This window comes from Drosophila ananassae, chromosome 2L (assembly GCF_017639315.1).
Source record: "Drosophila ananassae strain 14024-0371.13 chromosome 2L, ASM1763931v2, whole genome shotgun sequence".
In the NCBI taxonomy this organism is placed as follows: Eukaryota; Metazoa; Arthropoda; class Insecta; order Diptera; family Drosophilidae; genus Drosophila; species Drosophila ananassae.
The window spans coordinates 10144593-10171577 of record NC_057927.1 but is presented as its reverse complement, the minus strand read 5'-3'; the positions used below and the strand labels follow the sequence as shown (position 1 = coordinate 10171577).

General features: G+C 42.1%; 6 protein-coding genes across 17 annotated transcripts in view; 4 read left to right on the top strand and 2 right to left on the bottom strand.

Annotated features, from left to right (window-relative positions):
* The window catches only part of LOC6500907 (regucalcin), a 38045-nt gene extending 32400 nt beyond the window's left edge, over positions 1 to 5645 (bottom strand). The window contains exons 1-2 of the mRNA XM_044715721.1: positions 5458 to 5645; positions 5297 to 5385 (exon numbers count right to left, since the gene is read on the bottom strand). Of these exons, the coding sequence (XP_044571656.1) occupies positions 5297 to 5385; positions 5458 to 5530 (162 nt within the window). The 5' untranslated portion in view covers positions 5531 to 5645. The remainder of the gene's footprint in view (positions 1 to 5296; positions 5386 to 5457) is intronic.
* LOC6499683 (serine-rich adhesin for platelets) overlaps positions 1 to 12905 on the top strand; it is a 51179-nt gene extending 38274 nt beyond the window's left edge. For 2 of the 6 annotated variants that reach the window (XM_014910700.3, XM_014910699.3), the window contains exons 2-6: positions 5703 to 6268; positions 6351 to 6624; positions 6695 to 7170; positions 7259 to 9005; positions 12077 to 12905. In XM_014910700.3, coding sequence (XP_014766186.1) covers positions 5703 to 6268; positions 6351 to 6624; positions 6695 to 7170; positions 7259 to 9005; positions 12077 to 12592 — 3579 coding nt within the window. In that variant the 3' untranslated portion in view covers positions 12593 to 12905. Of the gene's footprint in view, positions 1 to 5702; positions 6269 to 6350; positions 6625 to 6694; positions 7171 to 7258; positions 9006 to 10896; positions 11398 to 12076 lie in introns of those variants that run through there. The other 4 variants (XM_001954109.4, XM_014910696.3, XM_014910697.3 and 1 more) reach the window with 4 other exon arrangements.
* Positions 12906 to 13825: 920 nt separating this feature from the next.
* On the top strand, positions 13826 to 16432 carry LOC6499685 (organic cation transporter protein). Its single transcript, XM_001954107.4, has 4 exons — positions 13826 to 14387; positions 14520 to 14778; positions 14837 to 15257; positions 15669 to 16432. Exons 1-4 carry the CDS (start codon positions 14055 to 14057, stop codon positions 16339 to 16341), a joined length of 1686 nt encoding a protein of 561 aa, XP_001954143.1. The 5' UTR covers positions 13826 to 14054; the 3' UTR covers positions 16342 to 16432.
* A 1074-nt stretch (positions 16433 to 17506) lies between these two features.
* On the top strand, positions 17507 to 20374 carry LOC6499686 (solute carrier family 22 member 13). The gene is made up of 4 exons (XM_001954106.4): positions 17507 to 17985; positions 18273 to 18531; positions 18599 to 19022; positions 19316 to 20374. Exons 1-4 carry the CDS (start codon positions 17653 to 17655, stop codon positions 19953 to 19955), a joined length of 1656 nt encoding a protein of 551 aa, XP_001954142.1. The 5' UTR covers positions 17507 to 17652; the 3' UTR covers positions 19956 to 20374.
* Positions 20375 to 20865: 491 nt separating this feature from the next.
* LOC6499687 (organic cation transporter protein) lies at positions 20866 to 23721 on the top strand. The gene is made up of 5 exons (XM_001954105.4): positions 20866 to 21253; positions 21310 to 21568; positions 21787 to 22201; positions 22375 to 22881; positions 23152 to 23721. The coding sequence occupies exons 1-5, from the start codon at positions 20924 to 20926 to the stop codon at positions 23333 to 23335; spliced, it is 1695 nt and encodes a 564-aa protein (XP_001954141.1). The 5' UTR covers positions 20866 to 20923; the 3' UTR covers positions 23336 to 23721.
* A 2396-nt stretch (positions 23722 to 26117) lies between these two features.
* Positions 26118 to 26985, bottom strand: part of LOC6500906 (synaptotagmin-like protein 4) — a 49473-nt gene continuing 48605 nt past the window's right edge. For all 7 annotated transcript variants that reach the window (XM_044718341.1, XM_044718342.1, XM_044718344.1 and 4 more), the window contains one exon: positions 26118 to 26970. In XM_044718341.1, coding sequence (XP_044574276.1) covers positions 26819 to 26970 — 152 coding nt within the window. In that variant the 3' untranslated portion in view covers positions 26118 to 26818. The remainder of the gene's footprint in view (positions 26971 to 26985) is intronic.

The following is a 26985-nucleotide window of genomic DNA, read 5'->3' as shown; positions in this document are numbered from 1 at the left end:
GTCTTAATGAATAGTTAACAACACGATGACTATCGCTTTGATTATAATTAAATTCTCATTTATTTTTGGCAGATTTTGATGCAACATTTTTTTTGGCCATCCCACCGTAGTCTCCTGATAGCGGTCTTCAGATGTCTTAACCAAGTTGTTATTAACTTTGGCCAGTTTTTGCTCTACAACTTGTGCATAATTTATGTGTTTAATTAAATTGCATTTTTTTTTTTTTTTTGTTGGTTTTTGGTGATTTTTTGTAATTGCATAATAACGTTGGTCTATTGCTCGTTGACGGGACATTATAAATAGTTATGCCTTTCGGTTATTTATTGCGGGTATCCAGTTACTAAATGGTGGACATTTGGGGTCGTTTGGTAAAAGTTGACGAACCAGAGTAGAAAACTATTGCATATGGCCGGATGAAATTAATTTTATCAACTTGTTGCTAGGCACGATAAAAACTAAGTACTGGGTGAAGACATCATTCCTGACATCATTTTATTTTTAAAAAATAATTCACATAATTACAATTAGGGACTAGGGGATAAAAATTAGAAAAAAGGCAAAAAAAAAAACAATAAAATTAAAAAAAAATAACTTAAGGTAAACACTTAAAGAGGAAATTTGACAGATGATGATTTACATTGCAACAGCTGTTGTAAGTGTTGCTTTGTTGCAGCAGCAACAGTAATAGTAACAGCAACAGCTCCTTTACAACTTGGAGTGTTGTCTTTTGGCAGCTTTTGTGAAGCCTCGAACAACACAACCGAAAAATTGTTAATTTAATTACAACACTTGCGTTCCGTTGACTGCTGCGACGATTACCAAAGCTTTCAAGCACCAAACACATTAGACAATTATTTCGGTTGCCACATATGGAGGAAAATGTGTTGCAAACGCCACAGCAGTCCGACAATTTGCTCTGTTGTTCCGAACCTTTTTGGTGAGCGCCAAAAATTTTCGTTGTTTTGTTAATGCTTAAGTATTGTACAAAATTAAAAAAGAAACACCCCAAAAACACAAACACAAAAAGGCAAACTAATGACGGCTAATGGGAAATGGCTTATGGCGGGTTTTTATTATTATTTATTTTTTCTTAAAATTTTTTTTTTTTTGTATTTTTTTTTTGGCGTGGCCAAAGTCACCTTTGCAGATGGCTTAGATAGCAGGCCAGGCCCGGCCCGGGGCAATTGCAATTGTCTTTTAATGTATCTAACTCTGGCTGTCAGAGTAGGAAAACGCACAATGCCCGCCAGACTAAGACCCCGGAGACCCTGTTCCAAGTTGCGTCACATTCGCAGTAACACAGTCATAGGCTGGTGGCAGAGTCTGGTGGCCAAACCCAGACGCCAACATGCTTTTGCTGCATTGAAATTGAAATTGAATTGGAATTGAAAATACATGCGACTATAAATTGGCGTAGTCAATGTGCCGAACGATGACTGTTCAAAACGCCATAAGTCATGCCCGGTTTCGATTCGATTCGATTCGTTTCGTGGGTCGAGTAATTAATAAGCGCTCCCGATCCGTAATAAACCGTATAGTCCCGCCAGTTTCGCCTCGCCGGTCCAGAGGGTTTTACATCAATAATTATACTTCGCCAGCACATGCATCCCCATAAGTGCACACATATTGGAGTGTTATGCAAACCACCCGTCACTAATTCTAATGAAGGGGCGGGACAGGGTAGGCTGGTAGAGGATAAGGTTGCACTTCCAAAATATCTGTTGTTTTCCACGCCGAGCTTTGCATGCCAAACCCTAATTAAAACCATCGAACAAACTATCAAAGAAATGTGAATTTCTCCAAGGCAATAACCGACATGAAGGTTTTGATCTCTGCAATTTATCCATATTCAGGTTGACTGTTCAAAACAATAAAAATCAAAGACCTCACAAAGCTGTGTCTTTTACGATCAGTGCTTCATCAGCGAATTTATGATTCACTAAAAACTCCGATCATTGCAAACATCTGTTTTGGGGTAGACATTTTTCGGGTATTTTCAGCTTTATGTTCTCTGTGACCTGGCAAGTCTAGCCCACGATCATAAACGGAGCAGACCTAACAAATAATAATGGATATTTTGTGGTCAATGTTTTAGTACCCTTTCATGTTTTAAAAATAGATTAAGTCCGGGGGAAAGACAAATTGGAATTAAGTGTCACGAACACAGAAAGTGCACTGAAAACGCTCTCAAGTTGGGGCTTAGCAATGGCGCGGAATATTACGTATACGCAGAAGGAATGGTGGCACCACAAATCGATCAAACTAGACGGGGGCCCAGAGAAACAACAATAACCCTCGAACTACTCAAGAAACCAAGGGAGAAATACTAGAAACAAAACCAAGAAAAATGATTATGAAAGTAGGGTTACGTTTTGGGATTTGTCATTGTTTGATTGATTTTTTTCTTCCTCAAAATATAACCATGACTTTCCACTAATGGCGAAAACGTTCTGCGATTTATTGAACACTTGCTGGTTGGATTTGTTGCGAAATTTGTCCACCAATTGCTGGTTGGTGTCAGGCACATGGAGGAACTGCCTCCTAACCTGCATGTGGTTGTCGAATCTCCTGCTGTTCGGTGGGAAGATATCACACATACTGTGTTGGCTGTTCTTCTAATCACCGGGCAAGCCCAAAAACCATTCCGACTAGTGCACTGTACAGGCAGTACTCGAGTGGTGGGCAGCCTAATTGAGCGGCTCTGTCGCCCAGGCCAAGTGCGTCTGCTGTCAGTCGCCTATTTTTTTATATTTTTATTCAGTTTTTTCTCGTCTGTCATGGAGCACAATGTTGATGATGATCAACCCAATTGCCGGCGAGTAATAAACGTTGGAGAATCAGCAATGCGTGGCAGCTGCGAGGAGATGATAGTTTGCGCCCACGATGCCAGCGGCAACAACAAGCGGCATGGGCATGATGATGATGTTGAGTTGATTGGGTTCATGGCACACAGTGGGTTGTTCTACAATTAATTGAAAGCAAAAACAAATATTACATTTAATTACTATCAATATTTTACAACTAGGACCTTGTAAAGTATTTTAAAACTAAATAATTATAGGGTATCGACGCGATACACCTTGGGAATTAGGCTGTACTTTACAGCCCACTGTGCAGAAGCCACCCATTCATATCTCCAACGAGGCGCAGCTCGAGAAGATACAACTTCGAAAAAAGAAACTTCAAAAAATAAGAAACAGTGACAGACGCCTCGTTCGAGTGACAAGGAAGCACTTGTGTCTATAGTCGGATGCCAGTGATTGTGTTTGCATATGGGTATTCGAAAGGCATTGTATGAGACGGCCACAATATACAATATGAGTATGAAGTTTTGTTATTGTTGGGCCACAAGTCGAGCCCCTCTTTGGCTAGTTTCGGGCCGTCGGGCCAAAAGGCCAGATCCACAAGTTAATTGAGCAATGAGACTCCGAATTCATAAAGCCAATAGCAATGTTCGAATGGATATGACAGTCCCCGACATTAAAAAGATGTTTTTTTTTTTTGAGCTTAGCTCTAGTCGGTTTTGGAGTGACAGAGACGAGTTTTGAATTGTTCGGTTTCAATTTCGTGGTTGACAATGGATTTTACTATATAATTACATGATCTTCAATGTGACTTCTCTGCCACTTCCCAAGCTTTGATGTTCGCCACGCTCCACAGGCAAGTCGGCCAAAATGAAAAACACAAAAAGACGGTTGAATTAAAAATAAAAAAACAAAAATGTGGAGAAAAAAATGTGGTAGGAAAAGTGCATTGAGATTATTATGCAAGCCATGAAATTATGAGTTATGCTTCCTGTGGGCCCCTCTCCGTTAATTAGCTATTAAATAATGAAATGGCCCAGCCAAGTCATGTGAATGTGGGCCAATTTTCATGCTTCATTTGCAATGATTTTGCCATTAGGTTTGCCGCTGCTGACCAACATTTCCGACCAGGCTGTGTCTATCAGGCTGCATGCAATCAAAAAAACTTATTTTTCTTTACCCAAGACTCTAGACTCGAAGACTTGAGTCTCGTCTCTTTTACTTTTTCTTACCGGTCGAGAACAACAGACAACCCAGTTGCCTGGTTTTTTCTTTATACCCTGCTGCCCCCTCAACTATTGCCACATATATTGTTGTGGCATATACCACGTTACATGCCACTCGCCAACGTTTGTTTGATCAATAGCCAGCCGGCCGACAAAACTGCTGCTGCTGGTGCTGGTGCTGCCGCCAGGCAAATTTATGTTTATTGCATGTGAAAGTATTTTGCCAATCAATTGAGTTGCCGCTGCTCGAGAAACATTCTCGTTCAGTGAAAGCTTTCCACCCCGGTTGACAAACAAATCGTTGCGGCGATTTTTAAACAGAGAAAAATAGTTTTTGACCTAAAAAATAGTACAAAAATATTTCTAATGAAAATATATAGCTTTTCTTATCCTTAAAACTCCAGTCAACTCTTAGAGAGTCATAAAAATTTTAATAAATTTATTTAACTGCTCTATATATTTTTTAGTGTGCAGTTTCCTGGTTGCTTTTCCAGAGCAGATGCTGGAAAAAGAGGCGAAATAAAACCAAAAAGAAAAACGACTTTTACTTTGGCCCGACCCGGCCATCTGTGGCCTGTTCTAGTTTGGAGTTAGTTTGAGTTTTTTAGCCCAGGCTGGAGTCGGTCCATTGACTTTGGTGGGGCTGCATCGAATAGTCATGGTCTGGGACAAACAAACAGCGTGATTGTCATAAATTGCTGCATCGATTGGTGTTGCACTTACAGATGTTGCTGTTGGTCTGACTTTGTCTGAGTGTTGCTGCATTGTTGCATTAAGCTGCACTTTTGCTACAGTTTTCTCCGCGGGTCGCCAGCCAGCCAGCGGGCGATCGATCGAACGTTTGTGCCTCTCAGATGCAATTCATCAATCATAATTTGTATGTCATTCACTAATCGTTCGCACTGCTCCTGAGCTCCACGATTCCCCAGCGCTGGCTTCCCCCAGCGATGGCTCCCCCAGCGATTGCCCCATGCACCATGAAGCGATCAATTCAATTTACTCGATGTAACGCAATGCGTTTTGTTTTCCCCTTGAGTAATTAACAGCCAGTCCCACTGGGCCCTTATGTAAAGCTCCCGATAATGACTTTCGTCGATTTGAGCCGATCTATAGGCTGTGGCCCTACCGCCCATCGCACTTGACCATCAAAAAACCCAAACAACAATGATTCATTGCATTTTCTCCACCCGTGCGTGAGTCAAATATTGAAAGAAAATGTTGGGATTTTTTTTTAGGTGGAATAAATGAGTATGAGATGATGCTTACCGTTGAGAAATGTTTTATGTAAATCAGTGGTGGCCTGACAGAATGTTTCATAATGGGATGTGTATTCAGAAACATTGAACTGAGCTGAACTGCGACATGGTTTTGATTGAAAGATTTGATTAATTAATGGATCAATTCGATCATGTTGAGTCAATACTTACAAATCGGTTTAGAAATCTGAGACAACGAGCGGAGGTCGCGAAAGATGAGGCGGTTAACGTTAATGGGTATCATGGTGCCCGGCTAGAATATATGGGAGTGCCTCTAAAACTATGACCTAAATACAAATATTTATATTTTTAAATTTTAATCATTTATTGGAAATTTTTAGTTTATGATTTATGAATGTAACTATTTCAAAGACTACTTGGTGGAATCTATTAACAAGTCCTTTCTTTTTTTGCAGAATGAGGCCTTCGATCTACCCGCAACGCATGGCATCAGCAAAACGGACGGAAGCTGCATCAGCCACCACAGTCAAAGTAACGGGAACGGAAGCGGGAATCATCATCACCATCTCGTTGGACCCTTGCGCACCACTGACCTGGCCAGCGGGGCCATGGAGTGCCTGCCGATGAGCAGCGGTGCCCACCATCCCCATCTAATGGCAAGCGCAGTGGCGGCAGCGGCGGCGGGAGGAGCTGTGACAGCGTCGCCCACAGCGACCGTGGTCGTAGGGGCCACATACCCGCACCACCTGCACCACCACCACCATCTTAGCCACCATACGCCCTATAGCAACAGCTACGGCAGCCATCACAATATCCACAGCGAGCAGACCAAGTCGCTGCAGGAGCTGCAGCACGAGGTCGGTGCCCTGCTGGAGTTCCGGGATCTGGTCATCGAAACTTTTCCCGATCTCAAGCACAAGATGGCCTCCATGTCCGCCACACCATCGACACCCACCTCTTCGGTAGGGGCCATGGGTGGCAGTCACTCGGTGGGTGGCGGTAGCTCCTCATTAGCCACCAGGTGAGTCGGAGAAATCGATCGTTAGAGGCTATAATGGTCAGCTTATAATAATAAATATATTTTTTGAAATCTCTTTAACTAGCAGACGCGAATGGGAGCCAGGCATACGCATGAAGCGAAAATTGTCGCACAAGGAACCGTCCACGTCGTCGGCGACGGCAGCCAACTCCTCCTCGGGGGCGGAGGCTTCGTCCTCGTCGCTGACACGCAGCCGTAGCAACTCGCACAGCGGCAAAAAAGAGCCAAAGAGCGGAGAGAACAACAACGGGAGCGTTGTCCAAGACTCCGGCTTCTCAACGGAGACCAGTTCCTCCAAGGAGGGCCACAGTGCCTCCTCCACCAACGGTGCTATGACGGTGAGTCTTTCCCATTGGCAGCCATATCCATAATTTCTTAAAATTAATAAATTTTATTTTCGATTAAAAGCAGGTGGCCATAGCGGCGAATCGCCTTAGTTGCGCGGAATCCGATGATGAGCTGCTTAACCTGCTGGACGTTATACACCGCAAGTCGAATCGCTTACGCGAGGAGGTGGAGCAGCTGCAGAGTTACGAGCGTCAGCAGGAGGATGGCCAGAAGGGGGGCGAGAGCAAGGGAAGCGGCTCCAAGGCAATGACGCCCCAACAGTTCCGCGAGCAGGTAGAGCGTCTTAACCGCGAGGACATCAAACAGCTGCGCAAGGAGCGCGATAGATTGCTGGACAAGCTGGCCGAAATGGAGGCTGAGACTCTGACGGGGCGCATCAAGGCGGCGAAGATGAGCGACCAGGTGGAGGAGCTGATCGGCGTTAAGAAGGATCTCGAGGAGCAGCTGAAGCTGGCCATGGCGCAAAAGTTAGAGCTGAGCTCGCGGGTGCAGCAACTGCAACAGATGCAGCAGCAACAAAGCAAGAGCTCTTCCAGGTAGATTGAAATCATATCCTTAAAATAAAATATATAAAATATATAAAATATATAAAATATATAAAATATATATTTTCATTACTTTCAGCGCCAGTCAGTCGGATTTCTCCAGTCAACGCAACTTTCTATCCTCAGCCACCACGGTGCTCTCCAATGGCAGTCGCCAATCGGCTGGCAATAGCAACACCAACAGCCACATCCACAACACATTCCAGCCGGTCGTCCTTGATCAGCCAGCGCAGGAAGCATTCCATCAAAGCTCCAGCAGTGATATAGCAACCTTGAAGAAACAGCAGCAGCAGCAACAGCAGCAGTCCTTGGGTCGCCTCGATGGCATTGTTAGCACGCCGGGGGCGCGCAACTCCAAATGCCGGCTAACAGATTCCAAGCGCTTTGCGGCCATTCTGCTGGAGACGAATGTGCTGGAGCTGCAGCGACACCTGCTCACTCTGTCCGTTCAGAACCAAGTGCTGGCCCAGAAGCTGGAGTCGTCCAGCAAGTCCAAGACGCAGCTGACCAAGCGGCTGGACAAGAGCTTCGAGGATTCCGAGCATCTGCGCTATCAGTTGGAGGAGAAAAACATCGAGTTGGAGGGCACCAAGGCGCAGCTGCGCCTCGTGGAATCACGCCTCCAGGCGAGCAATAGCACCACCAATTCGTATTTGAACTCCTCCCAGCATGATTACGAGACGAATCGCTCATCGGCTTCCACCACTCTGATGTTGAGTCGTCGCGGAGTCTCGGATTCGGTGGACTCCACATCGACGGCCATGCCTGCCCCGCCAGTTACGCAAATCAGCACGCCCAGCATGAAGGCCATGGTGCCGCTGGCCATGGATGAACTTCAGCAGCACAGCAGCAGTACAGAGTCGGCGCATGAGCACGAGAATCAGCAACAGCAGCAGCAGCAAAAGCAGCAGCAAGGCATGCGAACGCCGAACTCCACACTGAGCAAGACGATCACTGCGAGTCCTTGTCCCGTGGGTAGCAGCACACCCAGTAGTATTGCTGCCCGTGTGATGAGCACCAGTGTGGGCGGAGTGAGTCCGTTTGACTCCTCAAGCACCACCGGGCGGCAAAGTGCGTTCCGCAAGTTTAACAGCAACAGCAAGCCCAGCAAGATCCCACTTCCGGGTAGCAAAGCGGCAGCTTATTTTACGGGCAAACCACCAACCGGCAGACCTGCGACGGCGGGACGATCGCCCCCATCGGCGCACAACTCCAGTAGCACCTCATACGGCAGCAAATCCTCGCTAAGCCGAAGCACCGGCAATCTGCAGAGCTTGAGGAGAGCGGACACATCCGCCTCGAACCATTCGCTGAGCACCAATACGAGTCGGAGCTCAACCTCGTCTTCGATTCCACTGGCCACCACACCCTATTCATCCGGATCGACTGGCGGTAATCGCAGCCAGCCGACCGGTGCAACAACTCCGTCCCCGCGTGTGCTCCAGAATTCGCCGCTACCGAAGCTGAAACGGGATACGATCAGTTCGCGAGTGCGCCACTTAGACTCGCTGTCGAGGGAGGGCGGAGGAAAAGGCGGCATCACTGGCGGCTCCATTGCCGCCCAGCTAAGTTCGACGCTGCGCAAGGATCTCCAGCTGAGCGGGAACTCCGCCGCGGGTGCACCGTACCACCACAGACGCAGTGCCCATTCGCCGGCATCCAATTCGTCGGCCAGTGAACGGGGCCCGGCGCTGGGCGTGTCCAGGCGGTACAGTAGCGCCTCGACGGGGGGCAACGCTGGGCGAACGATCGGGAGGGATCAGGGCGATACTCTGGGGCTAGCCACAACGCCCACATCCAGCTTTGGCGACAGTGATAGTGGCAAGGTACGCACTCTCAAATCAACATTCTTGGGTTGGTTTAAGTGAATTATAATAATACTACTGATAATACCGATACATACATTTATATCTATATATATATAAATATTTACTGATTACCGTTTAATATGCCTTCGATAACGATTACGATACAAGAAACGAAATCAACAACAAAGAACCACAGAATCATCATCTTCGTTACAGTTCAGAAACAGAAATCTAATTCAAACAGAAAGTGAAGGAAAACTGAAATCAGCGTCATACAATTTCGATATTAACTATAATACGTTAAAAACATAGTTACATGCTTATACATTATTTATTTATACATACATACAATTAACCCTCGGCATATATACACCACATACATACACATATCTAATCTAGTTACATAAATATATATATATCCCCATATATATATATTAGCCGAAAAAAATGGTCGTGTAAACGTCTCGTGCCTGAATATCTTCGTTGTTTTATGTCCTTAGTTTTGTCAACTAAAAAATTCATTGGATTGCATGGAAGTTAGATAGAAATTTCTGGAAACTTTCATCAGTTATATAATTTATCAAATTCATATTTATTTTGTATTATTTTTGGTCAACTTCTTGCCAAAGCATCGTGACAGAAATTTGAAAGAAACTTCCAAGAATGGTGAAAAGTATGTCCCAAAAGTTCCACATCCTAGAAGGTTTTAGGACCCTGCTGCTTTGGCCTGGGTCGTTGGGTCGTTGACTCATCATCAGTTAACACTTGGCTTAGTGAAAGGTGCCTCCCATTAAGCTCTCACTGCCTATCGATGCCTTAGGTGCTCAGTAGCTGGCTTTAATTAATAAGCAATTTCACATGCAACATAAGCAGCAAACAGCAACAGCAGCAACAATAAGCTATAGCAACAAATTCAACAGAAAAAGCAATGTTTCCTCTATATAGTTATGTATATAAAAAGTAAAAACAAAAGTCAATGCATGTACAATATCATTTCATTTACATATACACATTATGCAAATCACGTTTACTGTGGCTCCACTTCAGTATATTTGCCTCCAGTATGCATGCCTCATTGTTGGATCAGCCAGTTTCTCATTGTGTTCGAAAGCGAGTTTAAGTTTAATTATTAATTTGCTTGTGTGTGTATTTAAAAATTATAATTATTATCTCCTTTGTAATTACTTTGTAAGCTATACCTAAACTACTTACTGGGCTTAATTTAAAGGCTAATTTATTGATTTGTGTATGAAGCAGATCGGCTAATACCTACGTATGCATATACGGTATTGTGAAGAGAAAAAATATAAATTTGTTTAGAATATGGTAGATCATGCGATTTATTATTTTTTGTTTAATTTAAATACAAAGAAATCTTGCCAGTAACGAGGATCATAAAGAGGTTCATTTTTTCCCATCCTGTGGTCGTTTGCTCATCCCAGAAAACCCAACTAACCAACACCTCACATCCACCAAACCACACCAGGACAATACCACACCATCAGCAGCTACAAGTGCTTCATTTTGGCTTTGTTTGTGCAACTAGTTGTCACTTGAGAACAATTCCAATTAGATGATCACTTGGTCACTTGAAATAATTTGTATCTAATGCTGTAATTTCTTTTTACTTTTACTTTTTTTCTTTCTGCGCCTTTCTACCCTACTGTTTGTATGTCTACTCCAAAAAAAAACAAAAACATATAAATCCAAATATTTAAAAACTGTCTGTTGTCGTAACTCACATATATACTTGTATTTTGTATATCCAAAAAAAAAAACCAAAAACTGACCGTACCAAAAATATCCCCCCGCAAAAAAACATATATAAATATATGTATATAAATATCCAACCAACCAACCCAAAAACCACAACCAAACCGTATCCCAAAAAACCACAAACCATCAACAGCCCAAAATGTAACTAAAACCATTGTGAAAACAGAAAACAAACCACTACTCTTCCTAACAAAAACACAGAGAATATAACCGGAGTTGGTATGGAATGGCAGATGTATGAGGACTTGAGGTGGTGAACTGATTGATTGATTGACTGATTGAGTGATATGTTGGTGGTAAAAGCAAAACAATTTCGACTGCATGCAAAACATAAAAAGAACAACTGCGACTGGAGTTTTTGGTATCGGACAGCCACAGATAAACTAGCGATGGCCAAACTATAATAAGGATCCTTACCAGCGCCCTCGCCCAGTTCATCCTTACCAGCTAAGATCAGCTCAGCTCAGCCTTGAAATGAAAACAATAAATAAAATATATACATAATATATAACTCAGCTCAGCCAAAGCTCAGACATCAGTCCCGAGCGTGTTATGTTGTATATTGTTTGTCTGTTTTGTTTTCGCCAAAAAGCGCAGAGACAATGCAGTAGACACTTTGCCGCCATTCGTTATACGCGTAAGTCTCTTTTGTTGTATCTCACTTAGTAGGTTTAAGCTTTACCATTTCTCTCCAATCCACAATCCACAATCCACCCCGCAAATCCCACGAATCCTACTTGCCACAGCTTTCTTTTGCTTACATACCCCCCCTTTTTTTTACCCACACCGAGTTGCCAGCATTGGTTTTGATTTTATTGTAGTTTGTAGTGGATCTAGGCTAGCAGACCTATCAAGACTACCTACCTAGACTTAGACCCTCACCCTTTCTAATAGCAAACGGGTTGTGCACACACAAGAAACACTCAAGAAATTTTGCTCGAAACAACTTTTTTAAAATGCCAAGTAAGGTAAACGTAAACGAAGCGAGTGACTTACAAGTTGTACATAAACTGATTGGTTGATTGATTAATTAACGTTCTTTCTGTGCTAACAAAATAAATAATGGTGCTCAAGGTTGAGGTTCTAATCGCTGTCCTAGTTACCATTTTGCTACAAGCTAACCCAAAATATTTCTCCTTTAACGATTACTATTCTTCTTTTGTTCAGTTTGAAAACCTTCTCTTCTATCGTTCCTAATTTCGTTCTCATTCTCATGGCTTAAATCGTGGCACTTTGAAGCAAAGATTTGATATTCTATTCTGTTTTTTATTGATCTTCCCCCCGAATCCCGGTAATGTTCGGCTGATGCTTAGTATTTGGCCAACCCACCCGTTGAAAAGCCAAATTTCCGTCCCCATAACCAAAATTGGCAAATCTGGCAAACGAATACGATTGACGAGGGATTCCCGCATCAGAGGCAGCTTTACGATGTGTCCGAGGAGACGGCCTATGACTCTTACTATACCCATTACACATCCCCCGATTCCATGGACTGTGGCAGCGACAATCTCCTGGTCACCTTCGACTATGGCTACAGTGACTCCATTGAGGCAAGAGCTGATCCTGATCCTGGTGACTTTAAGGATGATCGGGGCGAAGGTGCTGATCCGGATGCGGATGCTGAGGGAGCTATTTGGTTCGGCACTCCGCCGAAAGACAAGAAGGATGCAAAACTTTTCGAGGTGCATCATGTGCAGCACAAGATGCTGGATGAGAGCCTGCAGTCCCTGATTTCCTATGATGTGGATGATTTTGAGGAGGAGGAGCTATCCGATACAGAACCGGATCAGGATGAGGAGATCTTCTACGATAGCATTGAGTGCGTTTGAGTGTTCCTCTCAATCCCCCAAATCTGTCTATCATATCTAAACTAGTCTTTGATTTCGGTAAACTTCCTGCACACATTTTGTATAATTAATTGCCAGGCTAAAAGGGATAACTACTGTATGTGTATGTGTAGCCGTAGTATAGTGTTATGTGACGTAGTGTTGATTCGGTTTAGTTTTCCCAAGGGTCTTGCATTGAGAGATTGCAATTGAAATGAATAATCGGACTGAATCGTTTGTTATATTATACCTTCCCCCCTAAGCCCCCTAAGCAAAAAAAAAAAACAATCCCTAAACCAACCGTTCAGGGCCTTAGTCTATACGCATGATGGTTTCTTCGACTATTTATTATTATTACCTTAGTAACACCGTAAATATGTTATGACCACTATTTTTGTATAATTTAGCGTGTATCGAAATGAACGTGTGCATCTTTGTAAGAGTCTTAAGTTAGTTATGCAGCTCTATCGCCTATTTACTCAAACTACGATTAATTTACTCATACTAGGCCGGCTAAGTAGTTTAGTTGTTAATCAAATTTAGTTAACGCATTGCATCTAATGTATGTATGTACAGTTTGATATACTACTTGTGTATGTATTCGATTTAAGTCATAAAGGCAAATGTAATAAGGTCTATCTATCATGTTATCACGGAACTGCGTTTACTACATTTATAAATCCAACAGACATAGAAGTGAGGGAAACCAGCAATTATGATTCATATTAAAGCTATTTAGAATATATCTATTAAAAAGGCAGCAAATGTAGACATGTATCCATTTAAACAGCAAATGTAATTGATAAACACATTTAAAAAAAAAAACAAACAAAAAAACTAAAATAAAAATATTAAAAACAAATATTTGAGTGTTTTTAATTTTCTTCAAATGGAATCTGTACATTAGTAAGTATAATAACAGTGTTAATGTCCCAAAAATCTATTCAAAAATGTTAAATATGATACAAACATGGCAAATTGATTGACCAATCAATAAATCAATTTGAAAGTTTGTCAATGAAAGCCAAGTGGCAGAAATTGAAATTAATTGAAATTCAAATTTTGTAAATGCATTGCAAATTTTCGAGACCTCCACTTCTAAACTCTCCATTTGGGAACGTGCTCCAGTGACATTTTTTGTTTGTTTTCAAATAATTGATTAAGAGCGGAGAAAGGTGGTTTCTCTCGCTCGTGAGCTGTCTTTCTCTGGGAGCAGTCCACTTGGCACTGGGGTCTCAGGCTCAACCAGTTGGAAATGTGCGGTCCGTGCCACCAGAACGCAACCGGAACGGGTTTTTAGCTGCGTTCAATAAACCGCGGGAGCACTTGTGTTTTTTTCGGACCAATAAACCGATTTGAAAACCCACAGCAGTCCATAAATGCCACAGCCCTCAGATATGGCCTTATCACAACATTGCTAACGCCTCTCGAGCTGGGGACCTCGCGAAAATCAGATAACAGCAGCATGGATTTCGAGGAGATTCTGGCCAAGTGCGGCAACAGCAGTCGTTATCAGTTCCTGCTGTTGGCACTCTATGGCTACCTCATGGTCGTCATTTCGATGCACTACTTCTCCCAGAACGTCATCAGCTTTGTGCCCGATCACTGGTGCTATCACGAACAGCTGGCGAATCGCAGTTTCGACGAGATCGAGGAAATATATTCGCGATTCGAGTACCCATCGTGCACGCGACTGGAAACCATCGATCATAATGGGGGGAATCACACGGTCAGCTCGGAGAAGTGCAACAAATGGATCTACAAATACGATTTTGGTTATCAAAGTATGAATACTGAGGTATGTGGAGCTCTGCAAAAAAAAGTTAATGTTCTCAAAGACAGGTGATTACTTTTAAAGATGCAGGTGCAATGCTGTATTTACTTTCTGCTTACTTTCCCCTTTTTAAATTTTTATTAAAAAACCTTTCAGCTTAATTGGGTTTGCGATGAGGCTTACAAGCCCCGTGTGGGCCAGTCGCTTTTCTTCGTGGGTTCGGTTTGTGGAACTCTGATTTTCGGAATACTTGGCGATAGGATTGGCCGTATCAAGGCCTTGATTCTAGCCAACTGGTGTGGTTTCCTGGGCGACTTCTCAACCATATTTACGAAAAGCCTCGTGTCGTTTTCGATTTGTCGTTTTATCTCTGGACTGGCTGCCGATGCCAACTCATATCTCATGTATATATTGAGTGAGTATTCATTTAAATTCCTAATTGATTTGATAATTAATTGGTTTGCTTTGATTAGTACTCGAATATGTATCCCCATCGCTGAGAAATGTGGGACTGAATACCGTGCTGGGCAGTTTCTATTGTCTGGGCCTAATTGGCGCCTGTTGGCTGGCCGTTTGGGTTGGCCACTGGCGCATTTTCCTGGCCTGCTCCTCCGTGCCGCTACTGTTGGTCACCCTCTACTACTTCCTCGTCCAGGAGAGCGCCCAGTGGCTGGTCACGCGAGGCGACATCGACGGTGCCCTCCGGCGGCTGCAGCGCGTGGCGAAGATCAATCGCCGACAAGTGGCCGACGATGACTTCAAGGCGTTCCGCAGCTACTGTGAGGAGCACTACCGCAAAGAGGCCAAGGAGGCGGACCAGAGCGAGGCCAACCTCTTGGACATGCTGAAAACACCGCGCATGCGCAGCACTGCCTTCAAGCTGTTGCTCATTTTGTAAGTAGATATTATGTTTGGATTTCTGTTGGAAGTAAAAAGGGTATTTTGTATATATTTACAAGTGTTTTGTAATTCAAGATCGGTCTTTAAATCGGCATCAAAACTTTGTAAACATTGTTGCACTTCCACTTGAAGTCGCACTTCAAACTTGAAACAAAAATATAATTGTTTAAATTTTATCTGTTTTAAAACCGAGAACTGCGTTATGTTTGCTACAATTTGTGTTCTTTGTCGTTGTTACAGAATATTAGTTTTCAATGAATCACAAGACAGTTGTTCTAGAGTTGAGATCAATACGATTTTTCCAAGCATGCCATAGAACATACAACTCATATGTATACATATTATATTTTTTATGAATTCCTATGAAAATGATTATTAAATTATATTATTTTACCTCATCCACAGCATAATAATCGTGCCCTGCTACAACACCATTGCTCGAAATGTGGAGGGTCTCGGCATATCTCCCTTCATCATGTTCTCGCTCAACGCCCTGACCCTCCCACCATCCGGCTACCTGCAGGGATTGCTCCAGGATCGGATCGGTCGCAAAGCCACCGCGGTCAGTTGGATGACCATCACGGGTCTGTTTGCCGCAGCTGCTGGTATTGTCATATCGCAGGGCAGCAATCGCAACGTGATTCTTCTGGTTGGCCTGACCCTGGCCGCTCGATTTGGCGTCTCCATTGCCGATGGGGCCAGCTCCCAGTTCTCCACGGAACTGATACCGACCTGTGTGCGAGGAAGGGGCGTGGCAGTGGTGCATGTGGCCGGCTTTGCCGCTTCATTTCTCTCGCCCTATATCCTGCATTTGGGCACGTACTTCAGGCCAGCCCCCTCCATTATTCTGGGTATTCTTTTCTTATCCGGCGCCTATGTGTGTCTTCTCTTGCCCGAGACTCGAAACAAAAAACTGCCCATGTCCTTGGCCGAAGGAGAGGAGTTCGGAAAGGGTGAAGGAATATTCGACTTTCTAGCTCATCTAAGAAGAGCAGAAAGTACTGAATTTACTGTGGAGATGAGCACAAAGCCCGAGGAGGAGGAGGACATTCTGATGTCGAAGTCAGCCAAACATTAAAAGCGAACTGTAATTTCAGTTTGATGACTCTTATCTAATTACAACCCTGTCATGAATCGCAATAAAAAAGTATTTTCTTCATATTTAGTTATTTATCTGACATTTTAATTGATGATAATATTTGTTATTTCTATGCATAATCAAACTTTAAGACTCTTTTTGCATGATGTATTACAACAAGTTGGGCACTTTCAGGATTTTGAAGGGGACCCATCAGAAAATGTAACCAAAAATCGAAAAAATATTTTGTTCCCAGATTTTGAAGCAGATTGACGGAGAATCGAAGTACAAATCATTTAAGGTATTCCGTTCAAGAATCGGGAGAGAATTGGCAAAGATATGGCCTTCACGGGGGGCCATATAGTCCCTCATGGGCAGTTGCAGGATTTTGAAGGGGACCCATCAGAAAATGTTACAAAAAATCGAAAAAATATTTTGTACCCAGATTTTGATGCAGATTGACGGAGAATCGAAGTACAAATCATTTAAGAAATACCGCTCAAGAATCGGAGGGGGATTGGCCTTGATATAGCTATTGCTGGGGACCATTTTGTCCTTGCATGAATTTTTTTACAGCTCTTTAAAATGATCTCTTGAATGAAGATTACCATCTTCAAATCTCTTTCACTGCGATATACAATTTTCGACACAATTATAATACCATCTGCAATAGTATTAAAATCTATAAATATTTTATCTTCCCAATAATTTAAGAAAACTATCAACAAATATTTATTTTATGGAAGCCCATTAAAACGAACCAAACAAAAAAAATTTTTTAAAGCATTTCCATCTACTTAAAGCAACTTTAAAATCACACCACTTTATGTCTGCGACATTTAGGAGGCTCTTTGTATAAATTAGCAGTAACAAAGTTGTATATTTTGAATAGTAAGTCGATTGCAGATTACAGCGATGATATGAAAAAACAAAGCAGCTTATCAACCATAATAATTAAATCAATACGTATAAGTTATGATCGAATCGGACTGAGGCGGGATACGTTACTTATCAGTCGATGGGAGAGACCCCAAAAAGCGTTTCAACTATTCAACTCCAATATCAGCCGCTTTCACAACATCACTGCGCTCTTAACTATTCGATGGCTTGGCGTTGCGTGGTAGAAGAGCGGAGACCGGATTCCGGAGTCCGGAGTCCCAGAGCGGACTAGCTGGGTAGCTGGCAGTATGTGCGTGGCAGCGGAAGAGAACGGACGGTAGACGGCAGACGACGGACGACGGACAGCACGGAACCTGACTGCTTCGGTAGCTTCACAGAGCAATTCCACTGCATCTTGGGAGCAGCCTGATCATGGACTTTGAGAAGATACTGGTCAAGTGCGGCGACTGTCATCGCTACCAGTATATGCTGCTGGCGCTCTACGGCTGCCTCATGTTCATCGTTTCGCGACACTACTTTGCCCAGAGCGTCATCAGCTTTGTACCCGACCACTGGTGCTATCATGAGCAGCTGGAGAACCGGAGCTATGCCGAAATAGCCTCTATTTACTCCAAGTTCGCCAATCCATCGTGTACGCGCCTCGAATCGATCAGCTCCGACGGCAGCAATGCCACCGCCAGTCAGGAGCCCTGCTCTCGATGGATCTACCACTACGATCATGGGTTCAGGAGCATGAATGCAGATGTGAGCTATAAGCAGATAGAGCTATATAATGATAAATCAAAATTTGGTATGGCTCAAGAACGAAAACCTCATAAAAACATTTATCACATAGTCTTAGGAGATTGCGTGATGTTTTATCAAAAAAGAAAGAGAAAAGAAGCTCATATTTTCAAAAAAAACTTTTATTACGCTTATTAAAAAATCCATTCCTGAGGTGTTTTTGAAAAGTTTAATGAACCAGTTTAGAGTTATCCATTATATTATTAATTTTGTTTAATTATAAATTATAATTCTATTTATATATCCAGCTGAATTGGGTTTGTGATTCCGCCTACAAGGCCCGAGTGGGTCAATCTCTGTTTTTCGTGGGCTCCATGTGTGGAACTCTCCTATTTGGTCTCCTTGGCGATAGAATAGGACGCATTCGGTCCATGGTGTTGGCCAATTGGTGCGGTTTTTTGGGCGACTCAAGCACCATTTTTGCCCAGAACCTGGTGACATTCTCGGCCAGTCGGTTTGCCTCAGGATTGGCGGCCGAAGCTAATGCTTATCTCATGTACATATTAGGTAAGCCTTACTTACGAAAACTCTTAGAAAGATTTTCCATTAACTTTTATGTAAATTTAAATAATAGTTTTGGAATACGTTTCACCATCCATGCGAAATGTTGGCTTGAACCTGACCATGTCTATATTCTATTGCCTGGGAATGGTCAGTGCATCATGGCAGGCCGTCTGGCTGGGCAGCTGGCGTTCCTTCATGGCCTGGTCGGCGCTGCCTCAGCTGCTGGTCACTATTTTCTACTTCCTGGTCCAGGAGAGTGCCGAATGGCTGGTTACGCGTCACGACATTGATGGCGCTGTCTTGCGGCTGCGGCGGGTGGCAAAGTTTAACCGCCGGGAAGTCAATGAAGCGGACTTTGAACTCTTTCGTCGGCATTGCAAAGTCAAGGAGTCGACAGCCAGTAGTCAAATATCCATGAAAAAGCAGGCTCGTCTGGTGGATGCACTCAAAACACCCAGACTACGTCGAAGGATGATATTTGTGCTGCTAGTTTTGTGAGTATATTAGAAATTCAAGGTACTATTTTTGAAGAAAAACATTTAAAGTTTTAGTTTGTCATCACTTGCTCACCGTAAAGTTTTTCTTTACAGTCTTAAAACTCGATTTATAAAGTCTAGAATATAGCTGCCCCATTATGTGACTGTTTTTTTGAAAAGAAACCGAAATTAGATTGAGTTGTTGTGTTGACTAAAGCTATTGTTTGGAATTTCAAGAATTCGTAAACTAGTTTCTTTCTGATTTAAGTTTTAATAGTACGCGAATTTATCTATCAATGTTTTTATTTCAGCACTATCATCACGCTTTGCTACAACACCATGTCCCGGAATGTGGAGGGTCTCGGCATGTCACCTTTTGTTATGTTCACCCTGTTCGCCCTGACCCTGCCACCATCGGGAATCGTTCAGATCCAGGCCCAAAGGCACTTGGGTCGCAAGTTCACCTCAGTCACCAGTATGACCGCAACTGGGGTTTTCGCCGCGGCCAGCGGAATTATGCTGAGCTTCGGGAAGGAGCCCAGTGTAGCCATGACTGTGGCCCTTATGCTGGCATCGCGGTTTGGCATCTCAGTGACTTCGGGCGCCACCATGCAAATGTCCGCCGAACTGGTGCCCACTTGTGTGAGGTCCAGTGGTTTGGCGGTTGTCCACGTGCTGGGCGCGGCCTTGTCCTTTGTCTCCCCATTTATTCTGCATCTCGACAGCTACTTCCGAGGCTCCTCCTCGATTATCCTTTGTATGTTACTTTTTCTGAGCGCCTGGATTTGTCTTCTACTGCCGGAAACGCGCAACAAAAAGCTGCCCATGACCCTGGCTGACGGTGAGGAGTTTGGTAGGGGCGAAAGGATGTTCGACTTCCTGCGACGATCTAATAGAAACAAAGACAACGAACGTAATGTTGAAACCAATGAGAAACTTATGTCAGAATAAGAAGCGCTTATCTGGGTTTCATCCAACGAAAGATTGTATTTTATACGGCAATAACTCCGAGACATAACTTAAATGTGCTTATAAGTACGCATAATTTCTTTATAAGGCCAAAAACTTGTTAGCCTAGAAATCGTAAAGCTAGAAGTATCCTAAAGAGATTTAATTATTGATTAAGAGTCACCTCTCGAGGGCTTCACGAGCCTAGTCAATAAAAAACTGTAGACTACTTTAGTGACATAAGCATAATTATGTTAGAAATAAAAAACTAACGAGAAAGTATCTGTAGCTGACAATAAGAAATAAGAATACAAACTTATCAAAGAGATAGAGTCTTAGTAAACAATCCAAAATGATTCTTGTGGCATTTAAAACTATTGTTGTATAGTATTAAGATTTTTATATTAAATAAAATGTTTATTAAACATTCACGTGCGTTATTTATAAGAAAGGGTATTCCTGTATTCATTCTTGAAAAAGTAACTTGTCATTTAAGATTTTTATCTAGACGCACACTTGACCTTATGTGTATTTTATTTTAAGAGAGGTTGCGCTTTGTTGTTCCGATTTTTTAAGAGTCCATTCATCCCGTGTTGGTGCGATTTGTTTATTATATTCATGCGAGTATTTGATTCATATTTCAGAGGTCACAATTAGTTTTTATCTATGCCAGGCGAGAGCCACGAAGACGTTCGGTGAGTGTTTGTTTAGATTTGAGAGAAACGAGCGAAATCACTTAAATAATAAAACGCTCGCGATTGAGCGTCCCGCCGTCATATAAGCGATAAGACGCCCCCAAAACAATCTTATCGGAGCTTGCCCGAGACATAGCGTGCGAATCCGGCCACTTTTCCATATTTTTTACTCTTTCGTCTCGGATCTCTCTGCTTGCGTTGGATCACCTTTTGGGGGTTGCGTTCAGTCTTAATAGAATCTCAGCGGAAAAACAACCGACATCGCCAGGGGCCGCCATGGACTTTGAAAAGATTTTGGAGAAGTGCGGCAATGCGGGTCGCTATCAGTACCTAATGATTCTGCTTCTCGGCTATGTCGCCTTCACCACCACCGTGCACTATTACTCCCAGAACATAATTGGATTTGTGCCCCAGCATTGGTGCCATCATGAGGCATTGGAAAACCGCAGCTTCGAGGAAATTTCCAAAATCTATGCCCCTTTTGGCAAGGACGCCTCCTGCATCAAACTGGACACCATTGATGGGGATAAGGTCACAGTAAGCAATGAAACCTGTCGACGTTGGATGTACAACTACGACTATGGTTTCCGCAGCATGAATGCTGAGGTAGGCTCTCCAATTAATTGAAGAAATTCGGATTATGTTTGATTTTTGGCCAACAGCTCAACTGGGTTTGCCAGGATGCCTACAAGGCCAGAATTGGTCAGTCCCTGTTTTTCATTGGCTCGCTGATGGGCACATTTACCTTTGGCATGCTGGGCGACAAAATTGGACGTGTTAAGGCCGTTATTTTGGCCAACCAGTGCGGTTTTGTCGGCGATTTCCTTACCACTTATGCCACAAATCTTGTGCACTTCGCCATCTTTCGGTGCATTTCTGGGCTCGCAGCTACGGCAAATTATTATCTGATGTTTATTCTGGGTAAGCGCTGTGATATCTCGGAGAGGTGGTCGCATGGAAAGCTTTAGTAAAAATATACGTACTTGGAAGTCAACAGTAGTTGGTAGCCCTAACAATCGCCATAAAGGCTTCCAATGTTACGCATTGGGGTGGTCTAACAAAGGGTTTTTAATCATCAACTAAAAACTATTAAATGAACGTTGTTTAATCCAATGCAGATTCTTAAACTCTTTTTTCAGTGCTCGAGTACTTGGCTCCCAAATTAAGGAACTTGGCCATCAGTGGAACTCTGGGAATTTGCTTCTGCTTGGGTGCCTTGGTGGCTCCCTGGCTGTCTGTTCTGTTGGGCAATTGGCGAATATACTTGACCTGCTCGGCTTTGCTTCAATTAGTGGTTGCCCTGTTCTATTTTGTGGTGCAAGAGAGTGCCCAGTGGTTGATTACAAGGACCAATGTGGAGGGAGCCATTGCCAGGCTGAAGCACATTGCACATTTCAATGGCAGGGAAGTAACAGCTTCAGAATTCGAGGCGTTTCGCAGACACTGCATTGTCAAAAGGAAATTATCCAATCAACCGGAAGCCACAGCAGGATTCTTGGACTTGTTAAGGACCCCAAATCTTCGCAGGACATCGCTGCTGGTGGTTATGACGTTGTAAGTTTATAAATTATATAAAATAATTATTATTACACTTTATTTTAAAGGGATACATTGTTGAATTTTAAATCCATACAATGTGTCCTTATCTAGGAAGTAGGAAATGTCTGCATTTATTTTCATTTCCGGTTTCACTTTACCTGTTAACCTTCATACTTTTCTATTTCCAGCATGCTGACCTCTTTGAGTTTTAATACAATTTCCCGGAACGTGGAGGGTCTGGGCATGTCACCTTTTGTGGTGTTCTCCTTGTTTGCCATGGCCGTACCACCTTCGGGACTTATTCAGGGCCTCCTGCAGAGTCGGGTTGGACGCAAGGCTACTGCTTTCTTGGCCATGCTCTGCACTGGAGTGCTTTCCTGTGCCCTTGGAGTGGCCTTGTCCTCGGAGGGAGCCCAGCACAATGTCACCCTTCTGCTGTCCTTCGCCTTGCCTATGCGACTGGGCATCTCCATGTGCTACACGGTCACCTCCCAGTTTTCCTCGGAACTGTTGCCGACATGTGTACGCTCCCGTGGTATTGCTGCAGTGCATCTGGCCGCCGCGGGGGCATCCTTTCTTTCCCCCTACCTCATCCATCTGGGCACCAAGTTGGCGGCGGCTCCTTCTCTCATCCTGGCCTTGCTCTTGCTCTCTGCCTCCGTTTGTACGCTTCTGTTACCGGAAACAAACAATAGGTAAGTGCAATCGACCGGAAATATCATTTTCTAACAGGAAGAAGGATTTTCAAACAAGAAGTGGGTACTTTAGCGACAAAATTGGCTTTAAGTTTTTCTCCTTTCTTCATTTTGAAACGGAACGCTCAATAATGTCAGAATTTAATACATTACTGAGCCTCAAAGGACAGTATCACTTTTAAGCAGCTTAACTAGCTTAAAGCCTTTTTTCGTCAATCTTTTAAACAACTTTTAACAAAGCTCCGTATCCTTTTTCTGTGTTTGGATCAGGAAACTACCCATCACCTTGGCGGACGGTGAGGCCTTTGGCAAGGGCGAGTCCATCTGGGCGTTCGATTGTTGGCGCCGGCATGATGATGATGTGTCCAAAGAGCCGGCAGAAGAAATTAAACTGAATCAACTAAACGGCAATGGCCAATCCGTCAGCAAGCCCGAGCCGGAGCCGGAAGTGTGAAGAGAGTGCACTCGACCAAAGTATTTCCCCCAAAAAGACTTACGAGCGATGTCCATAAAGATATCGGATCAACCAAAAAAAAAAAGAAAAGACAGACACGAAAATTGCGAAAGTTGTCAATAGATGAAGTTTGCTTTATTTGATTGATTCACGGTTTTTTACAAATCGCAACACAATTTTAACCTGGCAACTTGCATTGAGCCAATCATTTTTTTGAGTTCATTCAACTTGTAATCGTGTATTGGTATTGTTTGTTGTTGTAATAAGTACTTACTTGTAAGTAAAAGGTTCATAAGTATCTTGTATCTTGTAAATGGTTATGTAAACTCTTGTAATTATGTAACGCTTTAATGCCATAAACATAACGGCTACAATTTCAATTTCAATCGGGATCATCTTGCTTCAATTGCCATAGAAAGTCTTACAAATCCTAGCACATAATTTATATGTATAATCTTGAAGTCCGAACTGAAATTTCCGCTCTGGTTATTAACTGACCAAAGGTCTAGTTAGATCTTAAGTCTAAGTGTGTAAATTCTAGCGCAGAAACGGCGCGAAGTGATTTATGATCACCGTCGCAGATTGCCAGATTATAAAATTTGAAACTAGACAGGCCCTTAAAAACTCACTCAGCAATTAAGTTGGAACAAAAAAAGTTACTTCAAAAAGACTAACTTGGGTTTGTAAAGGTCTACTGAGCATCCAGTAAAATAAAGTAAATTATTAGAAGATTGTTCTCAGGGCAGTACAAGGATATCAGTATGTATCAGTGTCAGTTGGGAAACAATATAGATTAATGCATTTATAGAAGGCAACCGCAGCATTTTTCAGGTTTTTATCTTTAATTATTCGGTATATATATTCTTTCTGTGTGTTTTCAATCGTGTATTCGCTAAAAGAGTTCACTACATTAACGCAACATTGTGTATGTAACTTGGGGGCCTCTAATCAAACATATACTTTTCCGGAGAGAATCCTCCTTTTTTTGGTTTTTTCTATGAGCAATTCTGGCGATTGCTAACAAATACACTGGGGTACATAAATATTTCGAATATCTCTGCAATTGGGGTACCTTAAGGTCACGTCAAAAACGTTCGCTAAAGAACAACCTATCCACTAACTTATTATTTTTTGTGTTTTTTTTAATAACAAATTCGCTTAAGACTATGGAATGCGAGCAGAGAGGCCGCATTGCTTGTAAAGGTGTTTATAAGTAATGTATCTCAGTAGATTTATATGTATAAAGTAGGTAGGTAGGTGTGAAGTCAGTATCGCATTCGTAAACATGCATATGTAGGTATTCTATGTATCTATAATCAACACTAGTTCACAATAGTTCAGTTGAATCCGAAATGCACGTACATAGTAAAAAGGTAAAAAGATTTCCCATAGTTCACACTCATCGCCCGTGACCTGAGACTGAGTACGAGTACGAGGGGTATTGGAGTATATCCTATATACGAGTACGAGTATAGCACCATCCCAGTGAGTAAGTGGTAAGTTAAGATAGACTGGAAATTGTTAAAACACAATCCCCACATTCCCCCCAATCTCCAAACCAATCTGATCTGATCCGATCAGATCCAATTCAATTCGATTCTAAGGTATTGTGATATTCTTTTTAGGTGGTAAGTAGTTAGTATATAGTAAGTAGTAGAAAAATATACATTTAGTAAACAATGAAACATTGGAGACTTTAGAAGGAGCAAATTATGTCTAATTTTGTATTTCTGTGTCATATTCCTTTCTATATAATGGGTGTGTGTGTGGGTGTGATTGGGCTCTCAACAAAGTTATGGCTAGATTAGAGAGCCAACAACCAACAGCAAACGCTTGAACCTTAGATTATAAACTAATTTTGGGTAGATTAGTATCTGTGTATATATTCTTGATTTAGTTTCTTATTTGCTCTACTAAATACCAATTACTTTTGCAATATTTGCTGCTTATTGTTTGACATTTATCATATGCTGATTTAAAGAAAGTATTCTATGCCCACGTCTAAATTAATGTCCTATCTGCCATCCAAACTCATATATTGTTCTTATAAGAACATTCTTGCTTTCGTTTCCTAATTCAACAATATATATTTAAATCCTTTTCGTGGCGAGCCTTCCTAACATACCGAAATGTGGGTAAAGTTATGCTCTACATCAATGATCATCACCAATTTTCAGACATGTGCATTATATTGTGTGTTTCGAAAACATCGAGTATAAAAGACAAGCGGTATTTAGGCAACGAGTGATTCAGCAAATTTCTTTTATAAAAAACACCTTCTATAAATTTTGTTGTCCAGTTTCCATCAACGATAAATATTACTTTGTATTATGCATTTTTTATTTACGTTCATGGTAAATATCCACTTACACGAAAAGCATTCATAAGACTCGTTTTTGTATTCATAAAAGTGATTTCTCTGAAACATTCATCTTATAGAGTTGCCTACGATCTAAAGGATTCAAACACTCATATAATATATATATATATATATATATATATATATATATATATTTCTTGGATGTTTATGTAAATTCCACAATATTCAGATTCAGATCTGGAGGGAGATGATATAAATATATATAGTTATATTGGCTGCTATGGGATTTGATTGATTCTTTGATTGCTGTGGTGGTGGGTATTTTCTTATTTGATTATTTTGTATTCAGGTATGAAGCTAAGCTGTATTTGCACAATGTTTGCGATATGTATGAAGTCTGGATAGGAGTATGCTATTTGCTTAACATCTATGGAACGAAAGAGTTGAACAAAAAACCAAAAATTTGCATTTACAAAAATGTTATTTGTATTTGTTTCGAATATTATGGATAGTTATACATGGTAAGCTTATGCCTCGACTTAACAAGGTCTGTAGATTACGTTTAGTTGTAGTTCTATCGTAGTTTAGTGCATACAGTATGCAAATTGCGATTGCCTCTCGGCAAGGAGAGGGGGAAAAAATACACACATACAAACTGGCTTATATCTAGACATCCCAACCTTGGGGCTTCATCGTTTTGTTTTACATTTTACAATTTTGTTTTTTATCTGCATCGAAGAGCTACGAATTTTGCTCACAAATAGTGCCATAAACTTGATAAAGTTTTGTTGCTTAGTTTCTTTTGTTTACCTTGTTAATTTAGTTTTCATTTATATTTTTTTTCTTTCGCCTATAGGGGGGTTCGTGCAGCGTCATCGCCATATTCCGACGTATTCGAGTATTCAGAAGTCATCATTCCACACACTTAACACTAACTTGTGAATGTGCCATGTACATACAACAATCATATCCCTGCGGGATAGCCTTTCTTAAATCGCTAATAATGCTTCTTCAGAATTGTCGTGATTGTTAATTGATAATTATCCCATAATTAATACAATAAAATACAATACAATACAATACAAACGCAGAGGCCTTGGCCAATGCTATTTTGTGGTTTTGTCGTGGATCTAGCCAATAAATTACTAATCTGAATAGTTGACCTATGGCAAGGAGGCTCGATTGCCATCCAAACTGGAACGCAGCACCAAGCTGCCCTCCACCCAAAAGTTGGGTCGATCTAACATATTCTGCCACAGAGAGAGCTCCTTGCCGGTGGCATCCATCCACTCCACTTGGCGGCCATAGCTGCGTCCTTTTTGAAAAATAG

Bases quoted from the DNA above. Each gene is read 5' to 3' on its own strand.
- LOC6499687 (XM_001954105.4), top strand. From the start codon at position 20,924: ATGGACTTTGAAAAGATTTTGGAGAAGTGCGGCAATGCGGGTCGCTAT. The intron at 21,569-21,786 runs GTAAGCGCTGTG...CTCTTTTTTCAG, and splicing joins TTATCTGATGTTTATTCTGG to TGCTCGAGTACTTGGCTCCC. The intron at 22,202-22,374 runs GTAAGTTTATAA...TTCTATTTCCAG, and splicing joins CTGCTGGTGGTTATGACGTT to CATGCTGACCTCTTTGAGTT.
- LOC6499685 (XM_001954107.4), top strand. From the start codon at position 14,055: ATGGATTTCGAGGAGATTCTGGCCAAGTGCGGCAACAGCAGTCGTTAT. The intron at 14,388-14,519 runs GTATGTGGAGCT...AAAACCTTTCAG, and splicing joins ATCAAAGTATGAATACTGAG to CTTAATTGGGTTTGCGATGA. The intron at 15,258-15,668 runs GTAAGTAGATAT...CCTCATCCACAG, and splicing joins TTCAAGCTGTTGCTCATTTT to CATAATAATCGTGCCCTGCT.
- LOC6499686 (XM_001954106.4), top strand. From the start codon at position 17,653: ATGGACTTTGAGAAGATACTGGTCAAGTGCGGCGACTGTCATCGCTAC. The intron at 18,532-18,598 runs GTAAGCCTTACT...TTTAAATAATAG, and splicing joins TTATCTCATGTACATATTAG to TTTTGGAATACGTTTCACCA. The intron at 19,023-19,315 runs GTGAGTATATTA...TTTTTATTTCAG, and splicing joins ATATTTGTGCTGCTAGTTTT to CACTATCATCACGCTTTGCT.